Below are 22819 nucleotides of genomic sequence, written 5' to 3'. Positions count from 1 at the left end.
AATAAAAATGCTGTTAATTTTTAGACTGTGTAGTAACAGTTTCAGAAGCACCTGGAGGAAAGGCTGGAGCTCATGCAGAAACATCAGCTCCTGATGTTTACACTCCACACAAGCCTCCTCCCACCCCATCGGCAAATCCTTTTATTCCTTTCTCCCCCATGTGTTTATCCAGCTTCCCCTTAAATGCATCGATACTATTCACCTCAACCACTCCCTGTGGCAGCGAGTTCCACATTCTCACCGCTCTCTGGGTAAAGAAGTTTCTACTGAATTCCCCATTGGATTTATTAGTGACTATCTTATATTTACGATCCCTAGTTACGATGCTGGCTCTATCCCACCTCTCTTGCTTCTATTTCACTTCCTGGGTCTGATCCCTCCATCAATATTACTGATTGAAATGAATTTGGAAATTAGGAACCTTACTGTTAGAGACACAAAGATCAGTACCAATGATTTACTGTATCGAGACAGAAGTTAAGTGACAATCATGTATTACCGTTAATGGTTGGGGGCAAAGTTGAGCCAGGCATTGTATGCATCGCTCTGTCACAAACTATCAAAACAATGAAAGGTTTTGAGACAATTTTTATAATTGTGGAATAGATCTGCAAAGGAGAAACATTTATCAAATAATTGTTCATGTGGGTAGCACTTCAAAGAGAGGGTGCGAGAGACAGTGTCAGGCAGGGAGAACAGGGGGGAGGTGGGGGGGGGGGGGGGGGGGAGGGAAGTCTTTCAAAATCTAATGTCTTGTATCACGGATTACTGATTAATTTTTAAAACAACACTGATGGAAGGAGCGTGCGGCAAATCAGACCCCCCACCCACCCTTTCCTCCAACCACTGTCTGTCCCACCTGTGACAGAGACTGTCATTCCCGTATTGGACTGTACAGTCACCTGAGAACTCACTTTTAGAATGGAAGCAAGTCTTCCTCGATTGAGGGATTGCCTATGATGATGAACTAAAGATAAAAGCGACTGGTCTCACTTGTTGTCGATTAGCGCAAGCTCCATCGTGGATCAAGTTAACAGTCTGAGACGGGCTGGACAGCGAGACTGGATGTGAGGGAGCATGAGAAATCCAGTCGAGATGATCAGCTGTTTTGACTTTTCTCTTTGCTTGTGATGGCTGATGTTTGATTTGCCCCGTCACCCCATGAGGGATGTGACTGACCTCTGCTTAGCGATGTGGGGCAGCACAAAGGAGGATTCAACGGCCCCGTGGAGTGTTGCAATGAATCTACAATGCATTGCATCACCGATAACTGATTAATTTTTAAAAACAACACTGATGGCAGGACTTCAAATTTAAATTATTCAAGCTAATCTTACACAAGAGCAAATTACAGTTTTGGGTAATTCAAAATGAAAGGATTCTTGCCTAAGTAACTGATGTATACAGTAACACTTACCGTGTAAGTCAGGCTTTAAACATTGAAGGTCGCAGACACCCAGTAAGATATTGGCTTGTCGTTGCAGGGCCTTTCCAAAAGGGTGACTCCCTTGCGAGATCACATAATAGAACACACAGCCAGCAGAGAAAATATCCACCGCACATGTCTGGGGAGAATCAAACATTTATTGGCATCATGCACCACCGAGCAGACTCAATTCCTCTTTGGAGGAAAACATGGCTGCGATAATCACATTTGGAGAACTTAGAATCCTTTTCTGTTCAATTTCATCAACAAGGGAATTTTCTTCAAAGCTGAAAACTAGTTTCCTAGTTAATGGTGTAATTTGCAGCAGGATTTCACACACACTATGAATGGGCTGTATGTAATCTTGGTGCAAAATAGTTGGTTATAGAGTTTAAATTCTTTTTTTTTTTTACAAAATGAGATTTAAAAACTGCAAATGCTGAAAATCTGAAATAAAAGCAGAAAATGCTCGAAGTACACAGCAAGACGGCCAGTATCTGAAGAAAGAAAAAACAGGTTACATTTTTTGAGTAATGACCCTTTACAAATTAAGTACTAGGAAGTACAAGGGGACCGAGGGTCTAATGAGAAGGAGGAACTGAAGGATATCCTTATTAGGCGGGAAATTGTGCTAGGGAAATTGATGGGATTGAAAGCCAATAAATCCCCAGGGCCTGATATAGTCTGTATCCCAGAGTACTTAAGGAAGAGGCCCTAGAAATAGTGGATGCATTGGTGATCATTTTCCAACAGTCTATCGACTCTGGATCAGTTCCTATGAACTGGAGGGTAGCTAATGTAACCCCACTTTTTAAAAAGGGAGGAAGAGAGAAAAAAGGTAATTATAGACCAGTTAGCCTGACATCAGTAGTGGGGAAAATGTTGGAATCAATTATTAAGGATGAAATTGCAGCGCATTTGGAAAACAGCGTCAGGATCGGTCCAAGTCAGCATGGATTTATGAAAGGGAAATCATGCTTGACAAATCTTCTGGAATTTTTTTTTGAGGATGTAACTAGTAGAGTGGACAAGGGAGAACCAGTGGATGTGGTGTATTTGGACTTTCAAAAGGCTTTTGACAAGATCCCATACAAGAGATTGGTGTGCAAAATCAAAGCACATGGTATTGGGGGTAATGTACTGACGTGGATAGAGAACTGGTTGGCAGACAGGAAGCAGAGAGTCGGGATAAACGGATCCTTTTCAGAATGGCAGGCAGTGACTAGTGGAGTGCCGCAGGGCTCAGTGCTGGGACCCCAGCACTTTACAATATACATTCATGATTTAGATGAAGGAATTGAGTGTAATATCTCCAAGTTGCAGATGACACTAAACTGGGTGGCGGTGTGAGCTGTGAGGAGGATGCTAAGAGGCTGCAGGGTTACTTGGACAGGTTAGGTGAGTGGGCAAATGCATGGCAGATGCAGTATAATGTGGATAAATGAGAGGTTATCCACTTTGGGGGCAAAAACACGAAGGCGGAATATTATCTGAATGGCGGCAGATTAGGAAAAGGGGAGGTGCAACGAAACCTGGGTGTCATGGTTCATCAGTCACTGAAAGTTGGCAGGCAGGTACAGCAGGCTGTGAAGAAGGCAACTGGTATGTTGGCCTTCATAGCTAGGGGATTTGAGTATAGGAGCCGGGAGGTCTTACTGCCGTTGTACAGGGCCTTGTTGAGGCCTCACCTGGAATATTGTGTTCAGTTTTGGTCTCCTAATCTGTGGAAGGACGTTCTTGCTATTGAGGGAGTGCAGCGAAGGTTCACCAGACTGATTCCCAGGATGGCTGGACTGACAAATGAGGAGAGACTGGATCAACTGGGCCTTTATACACTGGAGTTTAGAAGGATGAGAGGGGATCTCATAGAAACATATAAGATTCTGACGGGACTGGACAAGTTAGATGCGGGAAGAATATTCCCGATGTTGGGGAAGTCCAGAACCAGGGGACACAATCTTAGGATAAAGGGTAGGCCATTTAGGATTGAGATGAGGAGAAACTTCTTCACTCAGAGTTGTTAACCTGTGGAATTCCCTGCCGCAGAGAGTTGTTGATGCCAGTTCATTGGATATATTCAAGAGGGAGTTAGATGTGGCCCTTCCGGCTAAGGGGATCAAGGGGTATGGAGAGAAAGCAGGAAAGGGGTACTGAGGGAATGATCAGCCATGATCTTATTGAATGGTGGTGCAGGCTTGAAGGGCTGAATGGCCTACTCCTGCACCTATTTTCTATGTTTCTAAGACAGTAACCTTTTTGCAGATAGATGCTGACAGACCTGCTGTGTATTTTCAGCATTTTCAATCTAATTTTGTTTGGTGACTTTATATGCTCGGAGGATAGGCAATGTCACTGGAGTGAATGGAATACACGTCCGCTTGGCGTTCAATGCAAGCACTGAGCAATCTCGGGTCAGGGACAGCACAGGCTGGCTGCAGAGTAAAGCTCCCTCTGCACTGCCTCAACAGCATCACCCTCAGAAAGGTACCCGCCACTGCACCCATGCGACACTTCCATTTCCCTGGTCACCTCTCTGAATCGAAGTGCTGTGCAGTGTGAATATGGGCTGAATCTGAGACAGTGCTCAGTGACCAGTGCCCATTGGGAACTTGTCGAGACTGTCCCAACTCACTTCACACAGGAGCATTACAGCCGATATAACTTAGAATTTAAAAAAAATCTCTCGCGCTCTCTCCCTTTCACCCATCAACTGTAAATTCCTGTGAATTTCTCAGCTCAGGGTTCAGGTGAGTAAAGCACTCCCATGGTTTAGAACATTAACCTTCAATCAGGCATTGCCTTGCAAATCACTTATTATCCTGCCTCATCTGAGCCATGTAGAAAGCAGCACCACAGCACTGTGTGATCAAGAACACGGTTCAGTGAGTGCTGGGTCTAGACACTGTAAATCACTTCAGCCCGCAGTACATCTGCTGAGTGAGGGCTGGGGACTGGGATGTGTCTCAAGGTGTAAATGTGTACACAATGTAGAAGCCGAGATGAAAACTGCAGTGTTTAAATAAACCACCCTGACACACCGAACTTTCATTGCAATGACTTCAGTTTCCATTGTCTGTACCAACCCATCAGTGCTCACTGGGCATTCACAGCCCGGGTGACACATTCTGTTTCCAGAGAGGGACAGCGATGGACGGGCTGACTAACAGACTCTGAACATAAAGCCACACATTTGCACTCTTGGCCAATATTCTGCCAGCACTGACACACAAGAACCGGAACAAGCTGGCAGAAAGGATGTCCCTTAAAAACAGGTCATTTCCTCGAGGGAAACAGTGGAGCTGGTGTTCTAGAACGAGATCAAACGGGTTGGATGCCTTTTTTCCATCTGAACCGACCTTGTGATCTCCACTTGTAGAGCTGACCAGTGGCAATCATCAAGTCCTTTGATCAGCTGCACAAGTGGAGATCGAGCCATCACACCTGACTGGTGACCAGGGATATAACAAGCTTTCAAACATATGGTGCAACACAAGAATTCAGATGGGCCCTGGGTTGATGGCATTTTGTTTATCGAGCTGTAGTTTTTTTCCACGAGACACCAATTTGGCCGACTCCTGTTCCTATGTGAATTTGGTGAAATTCTTTCCCAGCAGCTCGACTGGGAACTGGATGTTATCAGACACACTGAGTAACCACCTGTTGGCACAGTGCTGACCCCGATCAGTACGATGCTCTGGTTAACTCACCGGATTGGCCTTGCAGTCTTCATTCAGCACCTCTGGGGCAATCCATCCCTCAGTGCCCGGCACACCTGACCTGCGGCTGAAGCTGTGCCTGCCCACGGCCAGCTTCTTGCACAGCCCAAAGTCGGAGATCGTGGCTTTCACCCTCCCGTGGGCATTGGGCATAGAGATTAATATGTTGTGTGGTTTCAAGTCTCTGTGAACTAATGAGTGTGTTTTGAGTATTTTACATACTTTGAAATGACAATGAAAAGCTAAATAACAAGCGTTAGAATGCACAGTGAAGTGCTGGAGCTGCACCATCGCCTCAGAAGAACATTGTAGAGTCAAGTTATAGAAGGGTACGGTAGTGTAGTGGTTATGTTACCGGACTAATAATCCAAAGAACATTACAACCATGGCCAGTTTGAGAATTTAATTCCATTTTTAAAATCTAGAAATAAAACAACTGGCATCAGTAAAAGTGACCATGAAGCAGTCGGATTGTTGTCAAATCCCAAGAGACTCATTAATGTCCTTTAGGAAAGGAAACCTGGTGGTGCCAGCAAAGCCGCATTTTTACTGGTTGTTGGGACAGCTTAGTGGTTTGTTTCCAGAAGTATCAAGAGTCAACCACGTGTGGGCCAGGCCGGGTAGAGGAGGAAGCTTCCCTTCCCTGACAGACAGTACGGCACCAGTTTCTTTTTACCCCTGTGCCAACTCAGATTGGCAGCTGTTCAATACACTTTCATTATTTGCTACGGCAGGATTTGAACTTTCGACCTTTGCTCGAGTTGCTAGTCCAGTCAGAACAACTAGATTATTGTGCCCACTTGTAAAAAAACATTTTAAATACTGGACACTGGTAATTTGTGGTAAGGTTAGGCAAACGTGCTTTAATCTACACTTGGACATTCCCATTACCGAAAGACCAAGTCTTGGTCCTGCAAAGGACAAGTGGCTCAATGCCTTTCACATTAGCAGGACCCCAAATTTGATCGCTGGACTCTGCTGAGTTAGCTCATTTCAGCTGGGGCGGGGTGGAGGGGTGGGAGAAAGAGCAAACACAGACAGGGTTCCTGCTCCTGACCATGGACAGGTATCAAACGCCTTCTCAGTCTCCTAGAGCTGCAAGTCACCACCTTCAGACTGTAAGGGAAAAAATATCTGGTACAAACATACAGCGGATGGAGGAAAATAATCATTGGTTAGACCACATTTGGGAGTACAGATACAATGTCCGAAATCCGGAATCCTCAGGACTGAGTCCATTCCGGTTTTTGGGTTTTTCCAGATTTCAGACAAAAAAAATCAATAGTCTGAAATCCTCGACCGAATCCGTGCCAGGTTTTGAGCAGCGAGTCCGAAACCCGACAAAACCCAAATTCCAGCACGGATTCAGTCGAGCATTCCAGATTTCATATTTGATTTTCTTGTCTGAAATCCAGAATCCTGACCGAATCAGTGGGGTTTTGTCTCAAAATGTCTGGTTTTCGGACGATAATTCGGGACGTTGCACCTGTACTGTGCCCAGTTCCGGTCTCCAAATTACACCAAGGATAACGAGGCACTGGAGAAGGTGCACAAAGGTTTACGAGGGTGATACTAGAACAGAGAGATTCGAACTATCAGGAAAGGTAGAGCCTGTTAGGGTAGTTGTAGGGAAAATGCTTTGCTTGGTGGGGGAAAACCAAAACTAGGGATCATAAAGCTAAGATATTACTAATAAATCCGATAAGGAATTCAGGAGAAATGCCTTTAACCCAGTGACTGGTTAGAATGACAAAACTTTGAAGATGGCAGGACAAGTTGAGAAGGCTGTTAAAAAATCTTTTGGAATCCTTGGCTTTATAAATAGAGCGAGAGAGTACAGAAGCAGGGAGGTTATATAACACTGGTTAGGCTTCAGCTGGAGTTTTATGCCCCATTCTGGACACCACACTTTAGCAAGAATATGGGTGCTCTATATAATGATGAGAGTGTGGGTGCTGTATACAACGGTGAGTGTGGGTGCTGTATACAACGGTGAGTGTGGGTGCTGTATACAACGGTGAGTGTGGGTGCTGTATACAACGGTGAGTGTGGGTGCTGTATACAACGGTGAGTGTGGGTGCTGTATACAACGGTGAGTGTGGGTGCTGTATACAACGGTGAGTGTGGGTGCTGTATACAACGGTGAGTGTGGGTGCTGTATACAACGGTGAGTGTGGGTGCTGTATACAACGGTGAGTGTGGGTGCTGTATACAACGGTGAGTGTGGGTGCTGTATACAACGGTGAGTGTGGGTGCTGTATACAACATAGAAACATAGAAAATAGGTGCAGGAGTAGGCCATTCAGCCCTTCGAGCCTGCACCACCATTCGATAAGATCATGGCTGATCATTCCCTCAGTACCCCTTTCCTGCTTTCTCTCCATACCCCTTGATCCCTTTAACCGTAAGGGCCATATCTAACTCCCTCTTAAATATATCCAATGAACTGGTATCAACAACTCTCTGTGGCAGGGAATTCCACAGGTTAACAACTCTGAGTGAAGAAGTTTCTCCTCATCTCAGTCCTAAATGGCTTACCCCTTATCCTAAGACTGTGTCCCTGGTTCTGGACTTCCCCATCATCGGGAACAATCTTACCACATTTAACCTGTCCCGTCCCGTCAGAATCTTGTACGTTTCTATGAGATCCCCTCTCATCCTTCTAAACTCCAATGTATAAAGGCCCAGTTAATCCAGGCTCTCTTCATTTGTCAGTTCGGCCATCCCGGGAATCAGTCTGGTGAACCTTCGCTGCACTCCCTCAATAGCAAGAACGTCCTTCCACAGATTAGGAGACCAAAATTGAACACAATATTCCAGGTGAGGCTTCACCAAGGCCCTGTGCAGTAAGACCTCCCTGTTCCTATACTCAAATCCCCTAGCTATGAAGGCCAACATACCATTTGCCTTCTTTACCGCCTGCTGTACCTGCATGCCAACTTTCAATGACTGATGAACCATGGCACCCAGGTCTTGTTGCACCTCCCCTTTTCCTAATATGCCACCATTCAGATAATATTCTGTCTTTGCGTTTTTGCCCCCAAAGTGGATAACCTCACATTTATCCACATTATACTGCATCTGCCATGCATTTGCCCCCTCACCTAACCTGTCCAAGTCACCCTGCAGCCTCTTAGCGTCCCCCTCACAGCTCACACCGCCACCCAGTTAAGTGTCATCTGCAAACTTGGAGATATTACTCTCAATTCCTTCACCTAAATCATTGATGTATATTGTAAATAGCTGGGGTCCCAGCACTGAGCCCTGCGGCACTCCACTAGTCACTGCCTGCCATTCTGAAAAGGACCCGTTTATCCCGACTCTCTGCTTCCTGTCTGCCAACTAGTTCTCTATCCACATCAGTATATTACCCCCAATACCATGTGCTTTGATTTTGCATACCAATCTTTTGTGTGGGACCTTGTCAAAAGCCTTTTGAAAGTCCAAATACACCACATCCACTGGCTCTCCCTTGTCCACTCTACTAGTTACATCCTCAAAAAATTCCAGAAGATTTGTCAAGCATGATTTCCCTTTCATAAATCCATGCTGACTTGGACCAATCCTGTCACTGCTTTCCAAATGTGTTGACTTGGACTGATCCTGTCACTGCTTTCCAAATGTGTGGGTGCTGTAAAGACGGTGAGTGTGGGTGCTGTATCTGACGGTGAGTGTGGGTGCTGTATCTAACATAGAAAATAGGTGCAGGAGTAGGCCATTCAGCCCTTCGAGCCTGCACCATCATTCAATAAGATCATGGCTGATCATTCATCTCCGTACCCCTTTCCTGCTTTCTCTCCATACCCCTTGACCCCTTTAGCCGTAAGGGCCATATCTAACTCCTTCTTGAATATATCCAACGAATTGGCATCAACATCTCTCTGCGGTAGGGAATTCCACAGGTTAACAACTCTGAGTGAAGAAGTTTCTCCTCATCTCGGTCCTAAATGACTTACTCCTTATCCTTAGACGGTGACCCCTGGTTCTGGACTTCCCCAACATTGGAAACATTCTTCCTGCATCTAACCTGTCCAGTCCAGTCAGAATTTTATATGTTTCTATGAGATCCCCTCCTCATTCTTCTAAACTCCAGTGAATACAGGCCCAGTCGATCCAGTTTCTCCTCATATGTCAGTCCTGCCATCCCGGGAATCAGTCTGGTGAACCTTCGCTGCACTCCCTCAATAGCAAGAACGTCCTTCCTCAGATTAGGAGACCAAAACTGAACACAATATTCCAGGTGAGGCCTCACCAAGGTCCTGTACAGCTGCAGTAAGACCTCCCTATACGCAAATCCCCTCGCTATGAAGGTCAACATGCCATTTGCCTTCTTCACCACCTGCTGCACCTGCATGCCAATCTTCAATGACTAATGTACCATGACACCCAGGTCTCGTTGCACCTCCCCTTTTTCTAATCTGCCGCCATTCAGATAATATTCTGCTTTCATGTTTTTGCCACCAAAGTGGATAACCTCACATTTATCCACATTATACTGTGTCTGCCATGCATTTGCCCACTCACCTAACCTGTCCAAGTCACCCTGCAGCCTTTTAGCATCCTCCTCACAGCTCACAATGCCACCCAGCTTAGTGTCATCTGCAAACTTGGAGATATTACTCTCAATTCCTTCATCTAAATCATTGATGTATATTGTAAATAGCTGGGGTCCCAGCACTGAGCCCTGCGGCATCCCACTAGTCACTGCCTGCCATTCTGAAAAGGACCCGTTTCTCCCGACTCTGTTTCCTGTCTGCCAACCAGTTCTCTATCCACGTCAATATATTACCCCCAATACCATGTGCTTTAATTTTGCATACCAATCTCTTGTGTGGGACCTTCTCAAAAGCGTTTTGAAATTCCAAATACACCATATACACTGGTTTTCCCTTGTCCACTCTACTAGTTACATCCTCAAAAATTCTAGAAGATTTGTTAAGCATGATTTCCCTTTCGTAAATCCATGCTGACTTGGACCGATCCCGTCACTGCTTTCCAAATGCGCTGCTATTTCATCTTTAATAATTTATTCCAACATTTTCCCCACTACTGATGTCAGGCTAACCAGTCTATAATTACCCGTTTTCCCTCTCCCTCCTTTTTTAAAAAGTGGTGTTACATTAGCTATCCTCCAGTCCATAGGAACTGATCCAGAGTCGATAGACTGTTGGAAAATGATCACCAATGCATCCATTATTTCTAGGGCCACTTCCTTAAGTACTCTGGGATGCAGACTATCAGGCCCCGGGGATTTATCTGCCTTCAATTCCATCAATTTCCCTAACACAATGTCCTGACTAATAATGCTTTTCTTCAGTTCCTCCTTCTCGTTAGACCTTCGGTCCTCTATTATTTCCGAAGTGTGGGTGCTGTATATAACCGAGAGGGTGGGTGCTGTATATAACCGAGGGTGGGTGCTGTATATAACCGAGGGTGGGTGCTGTATATAACGGAGACTATGGGTACATGCTGCTGTGTGCCCCCAGAGGGGTTTAAAATTGCTGAATGGAGTGTTGCTTACCAATATTCAGTGAGTGTAAATAAGCCAGGCCAGATGTAGTTTGTTGAAGTAGAGGTATAGGCTCCAAACCATGGCGATCAAAGTCCTTTTGTTCAACATACTGAGAAAGATAAAATAAAGTTGTTATTTCTGACAAGAAAATGACCTGCAACCAACAAACACAAAACAAACCATTTAATACCTCGGGTTCTGCAGAATTTCTTTTTCCAATGAAACTGCATGGGACTGACAAACAAGCTTGTAATAACATGCCTCCCTAACTCTTGCATCTCTCTCCTTTCTCACTGCCTCTTCCACCCTGAAACCTGATGCAGCTTTTCTCAGCACTGCTCTCTAGATCCTTCTTTATGTACAATAGGTGCCCTTTGCGGACACACTGGCTGTGGGCCAGGGAGATCTGTGGTGTGTGCCAAGTCTTTCACCTGGTGACTCCCCCGTAATGACAGAACGTGTGTGGAACTGCTAGCACAGACCCACAGTTCCTGCCACTCTGGCACTGTATGTTGCACGTCCCAAAATATCATCTTTGGTTCTCTTTCTCAATAAAATTTGCCTCCGTTGTTTTTTTTGTCCATCTCCAGTAGCAATCTTGCCTCAAGGCACCCCAGAGATCTCACCTCCTGCAGAGTGGCTGCGCAGAGCTCTGTGGCGATGTACTGGAACTGGCGGTCCTTCTCGGTGCAGAAATAGCGGATTACATTCGGGTGCTCGTCCGATTCTCGGAGCAGCTGGACCTCTCGGTCTGCAAAGCTGAAGCATTCGGGTAAAATCCTTTTCACTGCAACATATCGATCATCAAACTTGCCCCTTGAGAGGGCAAGTTACCAACGTTACAAAAAGTGAAGATTTTAAAAAGTAATCTGAATCAAAGTCACTGAAAGGAAGATAGCTGGTTTTGGTAGTGTATCGATTGGGAGAGAAAATCTCTCTTCCTTTAAGCTATCTTCCTCCAAGAAGGATTATGAATATGTATATATTCCAAATTCTGAAAATAAATCAAACATACTTGAATACGATAGTTCCTTCAGCACCATGTCCTAGCACGTCTTTTGGATGAAACAGGATCTTTCCAACTCTGACAATATCAGAATCGTCATCTGAGGAACAAAGACAATTAGATAAAGCTGTTGTTTCTGCTCCGGGACACAATGCAGTAATAGGACAGAGACTGAATTGCTCTGAATAGACCAGATCTTTATCAATGCCACTGTAGAACGGATCTCTAGGGGGCACGCACGTAGGACACATGTTCACCGGCACTGCTTCAGTTTAATTCTCTGGGCTGACTGCTCAGTGAGGATGTTGGTATCGAGCGAGATGAACATCTAGCCCACATATGTTCCCCAGGCCCTGTTACCCCACTGCCCGAATGAAATCTGAATTGCATGTTTGAACCTTTAAGTAAAACACTCACGGGCTATTTGTTTCCCTTCTTTTGCAAACCACTTGTTGCTGAGAATTCTCCATTCGCGGAAGAAAGAGGGTCTGAACTATTCCCTTCTGTACGCCAAATAATGCAGGATATGCAACTGAGGCAGGGTTAGCTGGAGGAGTCTATTTTAATTACTGCCACAGCAGAAACAGGACTGCAGCTGAAGTGAAAACACTGCTTTGTGATAGAACTTTCACTGGGAGGAGCTTCAATCCTGCTGCCATCACAGATTTGCAGCACGTTTTCCTTAAAGGTGTCTTGCCTTCTTTCCTTTCTCCAGCCTGAACATCCTCCAACTACATTATTCTCTGGGATGGTAATCTCCAGCCAATGGAGAGTTCTCAGTTCACTAGGCTGCCTTGAACAGGAGAGATAGGGTTTGCCCAGACAACCTGGCGGACACAGCAACACTCCCTGCAACAGGGCAGAATCCAAATGCCAGTGAAGATCAAGAATCAAACTCCAATCTCCTAGTTAAGGCTTCAGTGTGGCAGCCCAGTTACTAGTATGGTTACTATTTAAACTAGTTAATCTACAAAGAGCAGTCTGTTGAAAGTAATGATTGTGGGAAGGAGCCGGAGACCCACACTACACAATGTCAGCAAATTAAAATGTTTGCTTCATACAACATGCCACTGGACAGTACCTTTGCACGGAATTACTCATTTGTATGGCAGCAGGGTTATCAAACTCCAAAGGATCTAAAATAATCCGTGATAATTACAAAATTTGCTATGTAGTCTGTCCTGTCAAAAGCCTAAAGTCACACAAAACATTGAGACTTGGCTAGCAGGCCATTATAAACGGAATATAATCATTTCATTTGTTTTTCTATCAAATAAAATGTACTGGGATTTTCAAAGCCAAATCACAATGGACTAGCTGCACTGACAATTCTCTTGAAAGAATGACTCCCAGGTACATTTGATTGTGCAAAACGTTGATTAATAATAGCTGATGTGAAACTAGCTGGGAATTTGAGCCCAGTGCTTTAGTAGGCTTAGGCCCACAGCACAAAATGCAATAATTCAGAGCCACAGATGGAAAAACAATGCACTGAAGCAGCAGGGGGCACAATTTGGAAGGGAGGGCAGAGTAGAGAGAGTTCTAATGAAGGGTAATCGACCTGAAACGTTAACTCGGTTTCTCGCTCCACAGATGCTGCCTGACTTGCTGAGGGTTGCCAGCATTTTCTTTTTTATTTCAGATTTCCAGCATCCGCAGTATTTTGCTTTTGTGTTGTCGAGGGTTCTAATCTGCATTTAACTTGCTCTACCTGACCGAGTGCTCAGTGTTGACACTGGGTGTCGATCTAGTTCAACACAAATGCATATTCTGAAAAGGTTTATAAAGATTTGATTTATTAAGCAATTCCTCCAGCAATCAATATAATTTTTATCCAAATTGTTTTCTTCTCTATTTTTTGCTGTTACAGAATAGTACAACACAGGAGGCCATTTGGCCCATTGAGTTTGTGTAAGTTCTTTCGATCCAGTTAGTCCCACTCCCCCTTTCATTCCTCATATCCCGGCAATCTTATCCAATTCCCTTTAGAAGGCTGCTATTGATCCTGTATCCCCCGCCCGATCAGGCCGTGCGACCCAAATCCTAACCACTCCTTGCGTAAAAAGTCTTTCCTCATGTCATCTCTGGCTCTTGCTTCTCTCATCCTGACATTGTTTCTCTCTCTGCACCCCCCCGGCAACAACCCCAAACCCCCCCCCCCTCCCCCCTGCGAGTTACAATTCTACGAGGTCCAATCGTCCAGCCACCCTTTACCTCCATCCTCTTGTTCGGTGGCCGAGCTGCCGAACTCGGAGATGGAATGATTGGAGTACAGCGAGTGGTTTGATGCTCTCGGAGACACACTTGGCGTGTTGGTGCTCGAGCTTTCCGTTCGCAATCTGGACGTCTCCATGAAGTCCGATTCCGGACCCAGGATAGGGGGGCGGAAAATGAGCTGCCGTTTCTGCATGAGCTCCAGCCTTTCCTCCAGGTGCTTCTGGAACTGTTGGTGCTGCAACTGTTGCTGCTGCTGCACAGTCTAAAAATCAAAAGCATTTTTATTCTGGTAACTTTCAGAGCAACTGCACTGCACAGATAGAATTTTTAAACTGGCGATGGCATTAACTTTGCAGTTCGACAGATTATTTAAAAAAAAAACATCTGTAGGCTCCAGCAAGTGCACCTTGGCACAGACTTACTTGTACAGCCTACACAGACTTAACTTTACATTACATAGAATTTACAGCACAGAAACAGGCTACTCGGCCCAACGGATCTGTGCTGGTATTTACACTGCACTCAAGCCTCCTCCCACCCTACTTAATCTAACCTTATCCTTCTATTCCTTTCTCCCTCATGTGCTTATCTAGGAAGTGGCTCAATCACTTAATATGGTAACAAGTTCCACATTCACACCACTTTTCCCTTTGAAGAATGGATATCGGATTCTTGATTTCCATAGTAAGATTTATAACAACTTCAAAGGAAACAATGCAGCTGAATTTCATAATCGATGCAACATTTAAGCTATTTTCTGTTTTTAAAATGCCAGAATCTGATCTTGAGTGAGCTAAGGAATTACTTTTGCTTTATGCTTTTGTAATAAACACGTGAAAAACAAATTCAGGAAGAAAAGACCATTCTGCCCATCCAGTCCATTCCCACCCACTGATCCCCAATGTAACACGAACCTCCTTCCTTAACTCCACTAAAAAACAGGTGGCATTAATCTCTGTAAATTTTAAAATACTGTAGACATAGAAACTTAGAAATTTACAGCGCAGGAGGCGGCCATTTTGGCCCATCGTGTCCGCGCCGGCCTAAAGGTTACATATAAACCTATGAACAATGACGGAAAGGCAAAGAGCACCCAGCCCAACCAAACCGCCTCACCACAACTGCGACACCCCTTACCCAAACATTCTACACTCCACTCCAACCGGAGCCATGTGATCTCCAGGGAGAGGCAAAAACCAGATTAAAAACCCAGGCCAATTTAGGGAGAAAGAATCTGGGAAAATTCCTCTCCGATCCATCCAGGCGATCGAAACTAGTCCAGGAGATCACCCTGGCCGTATTCTATTCCCTGCAGTACTTACCATTATATCTACTCCGTCCAACAAAAGGTCATCCAGTCTAATCCCAATTACCAGCTCTAGGTCCGTAACCCTACAGGTTACTGCACTTTAAGTGCCCATCCAACCATCTCTTAAAAGTGGTGAGGGTTTCTGCATCCACCACTCTTCCAGCAGTGAGTTCCAGATCCCCACAACCCTCTGTGTAAAGAAGCCCCCTCCCCCCCCCTCAAAACCTTCCACCTTAAAACTATGCCCCCTCGTAATAGACCCCTCCACCAATGGCAATAGACCCTTACTATCCACTATGTCCAGGCCCATCAATATTTTGTACACCTCAATGAGGTCTCCTCTCAACCTCCACTGTGCCAATGAGAACAAACCCAGCCTATCCAATCTGTCCTCATAACTAAGATTCTCCATTCCAGGCAGCATCCTAGTAAATCTCCTCTGCACCCTCTCTAGTGCAATCACGTCCTTCCTATAATTCGGCGACCAGAATTGCACGCAATGTAGCCTAACCGAAGTATTATACAATTTAAGCATAACCTCCCTGCTCTTATATTCTATGCCTCGGCCAATAAAGGCAAGCATTCCGTATGCCTTCTTAACCACCTGGCCTGCTACTTTCAGGGATCTGTGGACAACAACTCCAAGGTCCCTTTGTTCATCTACACTATTAAGTGGCCTACCGCTTAATGTGTATACTCTTTTCTTATTAACCCTCCCAAAGTGCATCACCTCATACTTCTCTGAATTAAATTCGATTTGCCACTGCTCTGCCCACCTGACCAGTAGATTGATATCCTCCTGCAGCCCATGACTTTCCTCTTCATTATTAACCACACAGCCAATTTTAGTGTCGTCTGCAAACTTCTTAATCATACTCCCTATATTCAAATCTAAATCATTGATATATACCTCAAAAAGCAAGGGTCCCAGTACGGAGCCCTGCGGAACCCCACTGGAAACATCCTTCCAGTCACAAAAATATCCATCAATCATTACCCTTTGCTTCCTACCTCCAAGCCAATTTTGGATCCAACTTGACACTTTGCCCTGTATCCCATGGGCTTTAACCTTCATGACCATGTGGGACCTTATCAAAAGCTTTGCTAAAGTCCATATATACTACATCATACGCACTACCCTCATCGACCCTCTTGGTTACCTCCTCAAAAAATTCAATCAGGTTAGTCAGACACGATCTTCCTTTAATAAATCCGTGCTGACTGTCCCTAATTAATCCCTGCCTTTCCAGGACAAATCCACATTTAAGCTTTCATTGTCCATGATAGATTTTAGCAACTTAAATATTCTCAAAAACGTGGCCTTTGTTTTCTTATGAAAAGTGTTTCCAAATAAAATGTCAAAATCGACAGTAATGATGATATATTCTAAAATGTAATAAAGAAAACTGTCTCAATGTTCCTCATTTCCTTCCTATCCACACTGGTCAGTAGAGGTTACCCTAGCTTATGATTTTGAATATATGAAGTACCTGTGGAGTATAAATTACAAGGAAACCAGTCTCAGCACATTTACAGCCACCTAACTCCTTTTTTCCCCCCCAGTGATGTCAACATCGACTGGTACACGGAGGGGCTATATTAAAACTGCCAACTGGCCACAGTGCAATTTACCAAGGTGCTAAAGAGCGCCTGTATAGATGCCCTGACCCAGGATTCCTCAACCTTCTCAATCTCATCCATGTTATCCGAGGAAACGTCAAACACGAGTAAGATTCCCTCTCAGGAATAGGTAATGAAATCAGGGCACAGTACCACAAACAGCCCGTTACAGAACAGCGCACTGGGAGTATGTCCTTGTCGGGCCTGTTGGCAGAGGATGTGTAAGTTGGTGGGCCGGGGGGCAGAGTCTCGGAGCATGAGAAGGTCCTTGTGCCAATAGCCCTCATTAGCGAGACAGTGTGCGTGTAGGTCACCAGCTGCACATGGGGATCAAACGGGCACCCGTGTGGAAACAGGATTCGGACTGCTCTGAAGATGTTTGTGTTTGCATTGGTTCCATGAAAATACAGAACCTACACGAAGCAGAACTCTGCTCATATATTTCACAACAAAAGCAAATTTGAATCATTAAAAGAATGAGCAAGGCCAGAGGACGCGACTTTCAGAACCAATCCATCCAGGGATCCCATTGCCTGCAGGAGGACAAGGCAAAGCAAGGCTTTGTGTCATGGGTGGGCTGAGCCCACCTGCCGTGTTATTACAGTCATGCGGCCAGAGTCCATTCGGCATTGCTTGTGGACACATCGCGCTCTGGCAGGGTAGGTCTCAGGAGCACATTCACTGTTACAATGGCATGAGGTTCCTCAGTGACGAGGGAACTTGAACAAGCCCCCAATGGTTCAGCAGAGACATGCACTGCCTGGTGTAGCATGGAGTCAAGACCAGCTTCCATTCCTGTCTGTGCTGAGTTAGCTGAGGCAGTGGTGAGTGCATACATTTGGGCTCCGGGAGCCAATAGAAATCTGTCAGGATACCCAGGCCTGATCGCTATACGGAAAGTGAGCACATGTGGGTATCGGACTAGGATCGAGCTCAGCTGTGTTGCTGATGGTCAACTAGCTCGAGGACCGTACCGTCCAAAGTCACACACTGAACAGCCACTAGACCGATTCCCGAAAGAGCAAGCAGCGTTAGTGGAAGTATACCCCAGCAAAGATCAGTCTTCAGCTGCCTGGGCCCCAAGCTCTGGAATTCCCTCCTGAAACCTTTCTCCTCTCCTTAAAACCTACCTCTTTGACCAAGCTTTTGGTCACTTGTCCAATATCTCCTTATGTGGCTTGGTGTCAAATGTTGTTTGATAACACTCCTGCGAAGCATCTTGGGACAGTTTACTATGTTAACGGCGCTATATAAATATAAGTTGCTGTGAGGTGAGCAGGCCAGCATACGGGGGGGGGGGCGTGATTTGGGAGAAATTACATAAGACAAATAAAATAAGAGATTGAGTTCAGTACCTTGGGGACAGATCACTGGTGTAGACCCATATGGTGTATGGGTCTACACCATACACCCTCCATCCCAAAACAAATCCGTTACTTTGATTCACTTAAGACTGTGGTGCACATTACCTTAGGATAGGTGATGACAAAGGCCACCCATCCTGCCAACAGGAAGGTACTAAAGACAATGGTGGCCATGTCCTTTAATACAGAATCCACAGGAGCTTTGTGCTTGGGCTGCGATTTGCTATACTTTTCTTGGAGGTCATTTAGAATGTCGAAGTCCTCCGCAACTTCATCAATGTTTGGGAAATGCTGAAACAAATTTTAAAAACATCAAGTGTAAAAAGATCCATGTATAGACTGCTACAATAATACAGAAATAGGTGCTTACAGAAACACACACACACATTAGTTTTCAGTGTTAACATTGTGGGCATTTTGTGACAAATAACATGGTGTCACACCCACAGGTTTCCCCCGTCACCCACAGGTCGGTAAGTTGGTACTGAGTCACACAGACCTAGGTCCCAGGTTTGACTCTAAGCTGGGACAGCACGGTGGGCATGATCGAGGTCCCTTGACTAGGGAAGGGTGGGAGCAGAGGGGGGGAAAATTGCCCCAGTAATTCAACCAGGTTTTCCTGCTCCTGATTACATAGGATTATGTAGGATATACGGCACAGAAACAGGCCATTCGGCCCAACCACTCCATTTGGTGTCTATGCTCCACTCGCGCCTCCTCCCGTCTTTCCTCATCTAACTCTTATCAGCAGAACCCTCTATTCCCTTCTCCCCTTAAATGCAGCAATACTATTCGCTTCAACCACTCCCTGTGGCAGTGAGTCCCATGTTCTCACCACTCTCTGGGTAAAGAAGTGTCCCTGGAAAGTGCATGTGTGTCTATCTCCAGTGAGTATGGGGTATTCCCATCGATGGTTAATCTGTTAATGTGGGAGACTCTGTTGCACAGAGCCTTAGTCAGACCCCATCTGGAGTACGGTGTTCAGCTTTGGGTACTCACCTTGGGAAGGATAGATTAGTCTTGGAGAGGGTGCAACGCAGATTCCCCAGCTTAGAAAGTTAAATTGTGAGGACAGGTCATATAGACTTGATTCGCATTCCCTTGATTTTAAAAGCGTTGTTCGAATTGAGGTCTTTAAAATGATAAAAGGGGATTCAATAGGGGAGATCCAGAGAAACCATTTCCTCTGGTGGTGGAATTGAGGACAATGGGGCATAATCTTACATTTACAGCCATGCCATTTAGGAGGGAAATCAGGAAGCAGTTTTCCACACAAAGGGTAGTGGAAATTTGGAACTCCTCCTCTCCCTCTCGCCCCTCCCTCCCCTCCCTCCCCTCGCAAAATAGCTGTGGATCAATTGCAGTTCTCAAGACTGAGATGGATCGATGTGTGTTAGGTAAGGGTATCGAGAGATATGGAACAAAGGCAGGTAAATGATGCAGGAGTTGCGGTACAGATCAGCCATGATCTAATTGCTCGAGGGGCTGAACAGCCTACTTCTGTCTCTATGTTACACATTTTTAAAACACATCTTATTCTGGATCATACAAACACACAACACGAGAAACAATTGAGACATACATACATCTTCAAATATCTCAGTCTGTGGGCTGGTAGTGATTACATCATCTGGAATTTTCTGTACATTCTCAGGAAAGTTGTTCAGGATCTTGGTGTGGGCAGCTAGGGGCATTTCATGGTGACCTAAAGAAAACAAATTTACTATTAATGCAGAGCTCAACACCGAATGAAGTAGAAGACAGCAGTGAATTCCATCCGGCTCCCAGTATCAGTGAAAGTGCTCACTGTGGTCAAAGACCTGGTGAACAGGGTACTCGGCTAAATGTGAATATGGCAGCCATATTACAACAGTTGTATACAAATAATGACCAACATGTGATGTTTGCTCGAGTAGGAGGAGTACAGCTCCAACAACACTCGAGAAGCAAGACACCATCCAGGACAAAGCAGCTCGCTTGATCGGCACCCCATCCACCACCTTCAACATTCACTCCCTCCACCACCGGCGCACCGTGGCTGCAGTGTGCACCGTCTACAAGATGCGCTGCAGCAACTCGCCAAGGCTTCTTCGACAAGACCTTCCCAACCAGCGACCTCTACTACCTAGGAGGACAAGGGCAGCAGGCACATGGAAACACCACCACCTCCAAGTTTCTCTCCAAGTCACACACCGTCCCGACTTGGAAATATATCGCCGTTCCTTCATCGTCGCTGGGTCATAATCCTCGACCTCACTCCCTAACAGCACTGTGGGAGCACCTTCACCACACGGACTGCAGCGGTTCAAGGTGGCGGCTCACCACCACCTTCTCGACGGCAATTAGGAATGGACAATAAATGCCGGCCTGGCCAGAAACGTCCACATCCCAGGAACAAATAAAATAGAGACAGAAAACCCTCAGCACCTTATGTCATATATTGGAATATATTATGGGTCAAGCATTTCTCATACCAAAACCACAATAATCTTTTCGTCAACGGGATGGCAGGAATACTCGATTATGCAGTAATCCAGCTACACTAAAATCATGGTCCAATCTGGTACGTTTGCCAACTTCTATTAAATCTGTGCAACAGAAGCTTTCTGAACTCATCCCCTAACACAATTTAAAAAAAACTAATAAACAGCCCTTGAGGAAGAAATTCAGTTTCAAATAATATTAGCAATTTAATTCCTTTTCATCTCGGCTTTCTCTCTGGGCTGTTCTCTCAGCCAGGAAAGGAATGCCGAGGGTGGAGGAGGGAAGAGTGCCTGAACTGTAGAATGCGTCATTGTAACCAAAGGGCGTTTTTGTTTTCTGGTTGCAGATCGATTAATTCACACATCAATGTGAGGGAGGCGAGAAATCTTTCCCCCAACATTTTAGTTCGAGTCTTTTCCAGAGCTCCCTAATCATCAGGCTCAGCACAAATTATAATTGGGTTACACATCCATCCGACTGAGACCTCCACCACCACTGTTTTACTCTCTAAATAAATAGGTTTTCTTTTTAAGTACCACTGACAATCACCACCAACCCATGTTCCCAGGCACCCCACCAATAACGACGTTCCTGGGACCGCTTAAAGCTGACATTCTCGGGAGCCCCCTAAGACCAACATTCCCAGGACCCCCAATATACCAACATTCCCAAAACCCCTAATACGGAAATTCCCCGGGACCTCCTGATACCGATATTCCCTGGGACCCCCAACACAGATTCCTGGGACCCCCTAATACTGAAATTCCCCAGGACCCCCTAATACTGACATTCCCAGTGAGCCCCTAACATGGAGATTCCAGGGGTGGCCCTGACGTTGAGTTTTAGTAAATGATTTGAATAGTCCTGCCTCCTGCTGTTCACCACCACCGTATTCTCTTACCGATCAGAAACCATTGGTTCCTCAGGTAATCGATCGTGTTTTTGACTCCCTGTGCGAACTTAACATCAATGCTGGGGGCAGTGTCACACTCCCTGCGATCTGCGATTGTAACACGTTCTGTTTTGGGACCCTCGAGCAATGGGAATGCACTGCCTCGTGGCTGTGAATACAAAAACGGTATTAAAGGCAGCAGGAATGTGTGCAATTGTCTACAAAAACCTCTTCTCTCTTGAATCCATACACAATACAAAATAAAGTTTATTTCCTCAACCACTACCTGCCTGAAGCTCCTTGGATGAGCGGGTTGTCCTATGAGGAGCAATTGAATAGATTGGGCCTATACTCTCTGGAGGTAATCTGATTGAAACATACAAGATTCTGAGGGGGTGAAATCTGGAACTGGGGGGCACAGTCTCAGGATAAGGAGTCAGCCATTTAAGACAGCGATGAGGAGAAACTTCTTCACTCAGTTGTGAATCTTTCAAATTCTCTACCTCAAAGGGCTGTGGATGTTGAGTCAATGAGTATATTCAAGGTTGAGAGATAGATTTTTGGACTCTAGGGAAATCAAGGGATCGGCGGGAAAGTGGAGTGAGATAGAAGATTAGCCATGATCTTACTGAATGGTAGAACAGGCTCTAGGGGCCGAATGGTAAATGTTTCTCACAAAATATCTAGATTTCATATTGAGAGCTGGAGTTGCCCCAGATGAATGTGAGAATTGTGCAATGGGATGGTGTGTACAAAAACCCATTGCTCCTTTCACCGGAGCGGCGTGCTGTGTAACAGGCATCAATGAGCGGAGAGCTTTTATACAACACCCGAGCTGAGCAAGTGGTTAAAAATAGACAAACTGGAATTAAAACTTACGACCATCTCAAAAAGTATTCCTTTTAAAAAAAAAAGGTAAATAAATGCTGTCCCATTGGCTCAGCTGGTTAAAGCAGGAAGTGACCGGGGACGGTCCCAGGGATGTGGGACTTCAGTTACGTGGATAGACGAGGCGCTGGGGTTGTTCTCCTTAGAGCAGAGAAGGTTGAGAGGAGATTTGAGAGAGGTGTTCAAAATCATGAGGGGTTTCGATAGAGTAAATAAAGAGAAACGGTTTCCAGTGGCTGAAGGATCGATAATCAGAGTGCACAGATTTAAGGTGATTGGCAAAAGAACCAGAGGCAAAACCTTTTTCGGCAGTGAGTGGCTAGTTTTCAATGTACAGCCTGACAGGAAAGCAACAACTGATTCAACAGTAGCCTTCAAAAAGGTA

The 22819-nt window shown here is 45.3% G+C and overlaps 1 protein-coding gene across 3 annotated transcripts in view; it reads right to left on the bottom strand.

Annotated features, from left to right (window-relative positions):
• Window positions 1-22819, bottom strand: part of ern1 (endoplasmic reticulum to nucleus signaling 1) — a 120210-nt gene that overhangs the window by 40791 nt on the left and 56600 nt on the right. For all 3 annotated transcript variants that reach the window (XR_011587322.1, XR_011587323.1, XM_070857909.1), the window contains exons 10-18: window positions 21556-21715; window positions 19757-19875; window positions 18276-18461; window positions 13875-14139; window positions 11670-11760; window positions 11281-11470; window positions 10664-10763; window positions 5134-5333; window positions 1418-1565 (exon numbers count right to left, since the gene is read on the bottom strand). Coding sequence is in view for 1 of the 3 variants with exons in the window: in XM_070857909.1 (XP_070714010.1) it covers window positions 1418-1565; window positions 5134-5333; window positions 10664-10763; window positions 11281-11470; window positions 11670-11760; window positions 13875-14139; window positions 18276-18461; window positions 19757-19875; window positions 21556-21715 (1459 nt within the window). In the remaining 2 variants the exon portion in view is untranslated. The remainder of the gene's footprint in view (window positions 1-1417; window positions 1566-5133; window positions 5334-10663; window positions 10764-11280; window positions 11471-11669; window positions 11761-13874; window positions 14140-18275; window positions 18462-19756; window positions 19876-21555; window positions 21716-22819) is intronic.

Source organism: Pristiophorus japonicus, chromosome 16, assembly GCF_044704955.1.
Source record: "Pristiophorus japonicus isolate sPriJap1 chromosome 16, sPriJap1.hap1, whole genome shotgun sequence".
NCBI lineage: Eukaryota > Metazoa > Chordata > Chondrichthyes > Pristiophoridae > Pristiophorus > Pristiophorus japonicus.
The sequence above is the reverse complement of the archived record's forward strand: the minus strand, read 5'-3'. Positions and strand labels throughout refer to the sequence as shown.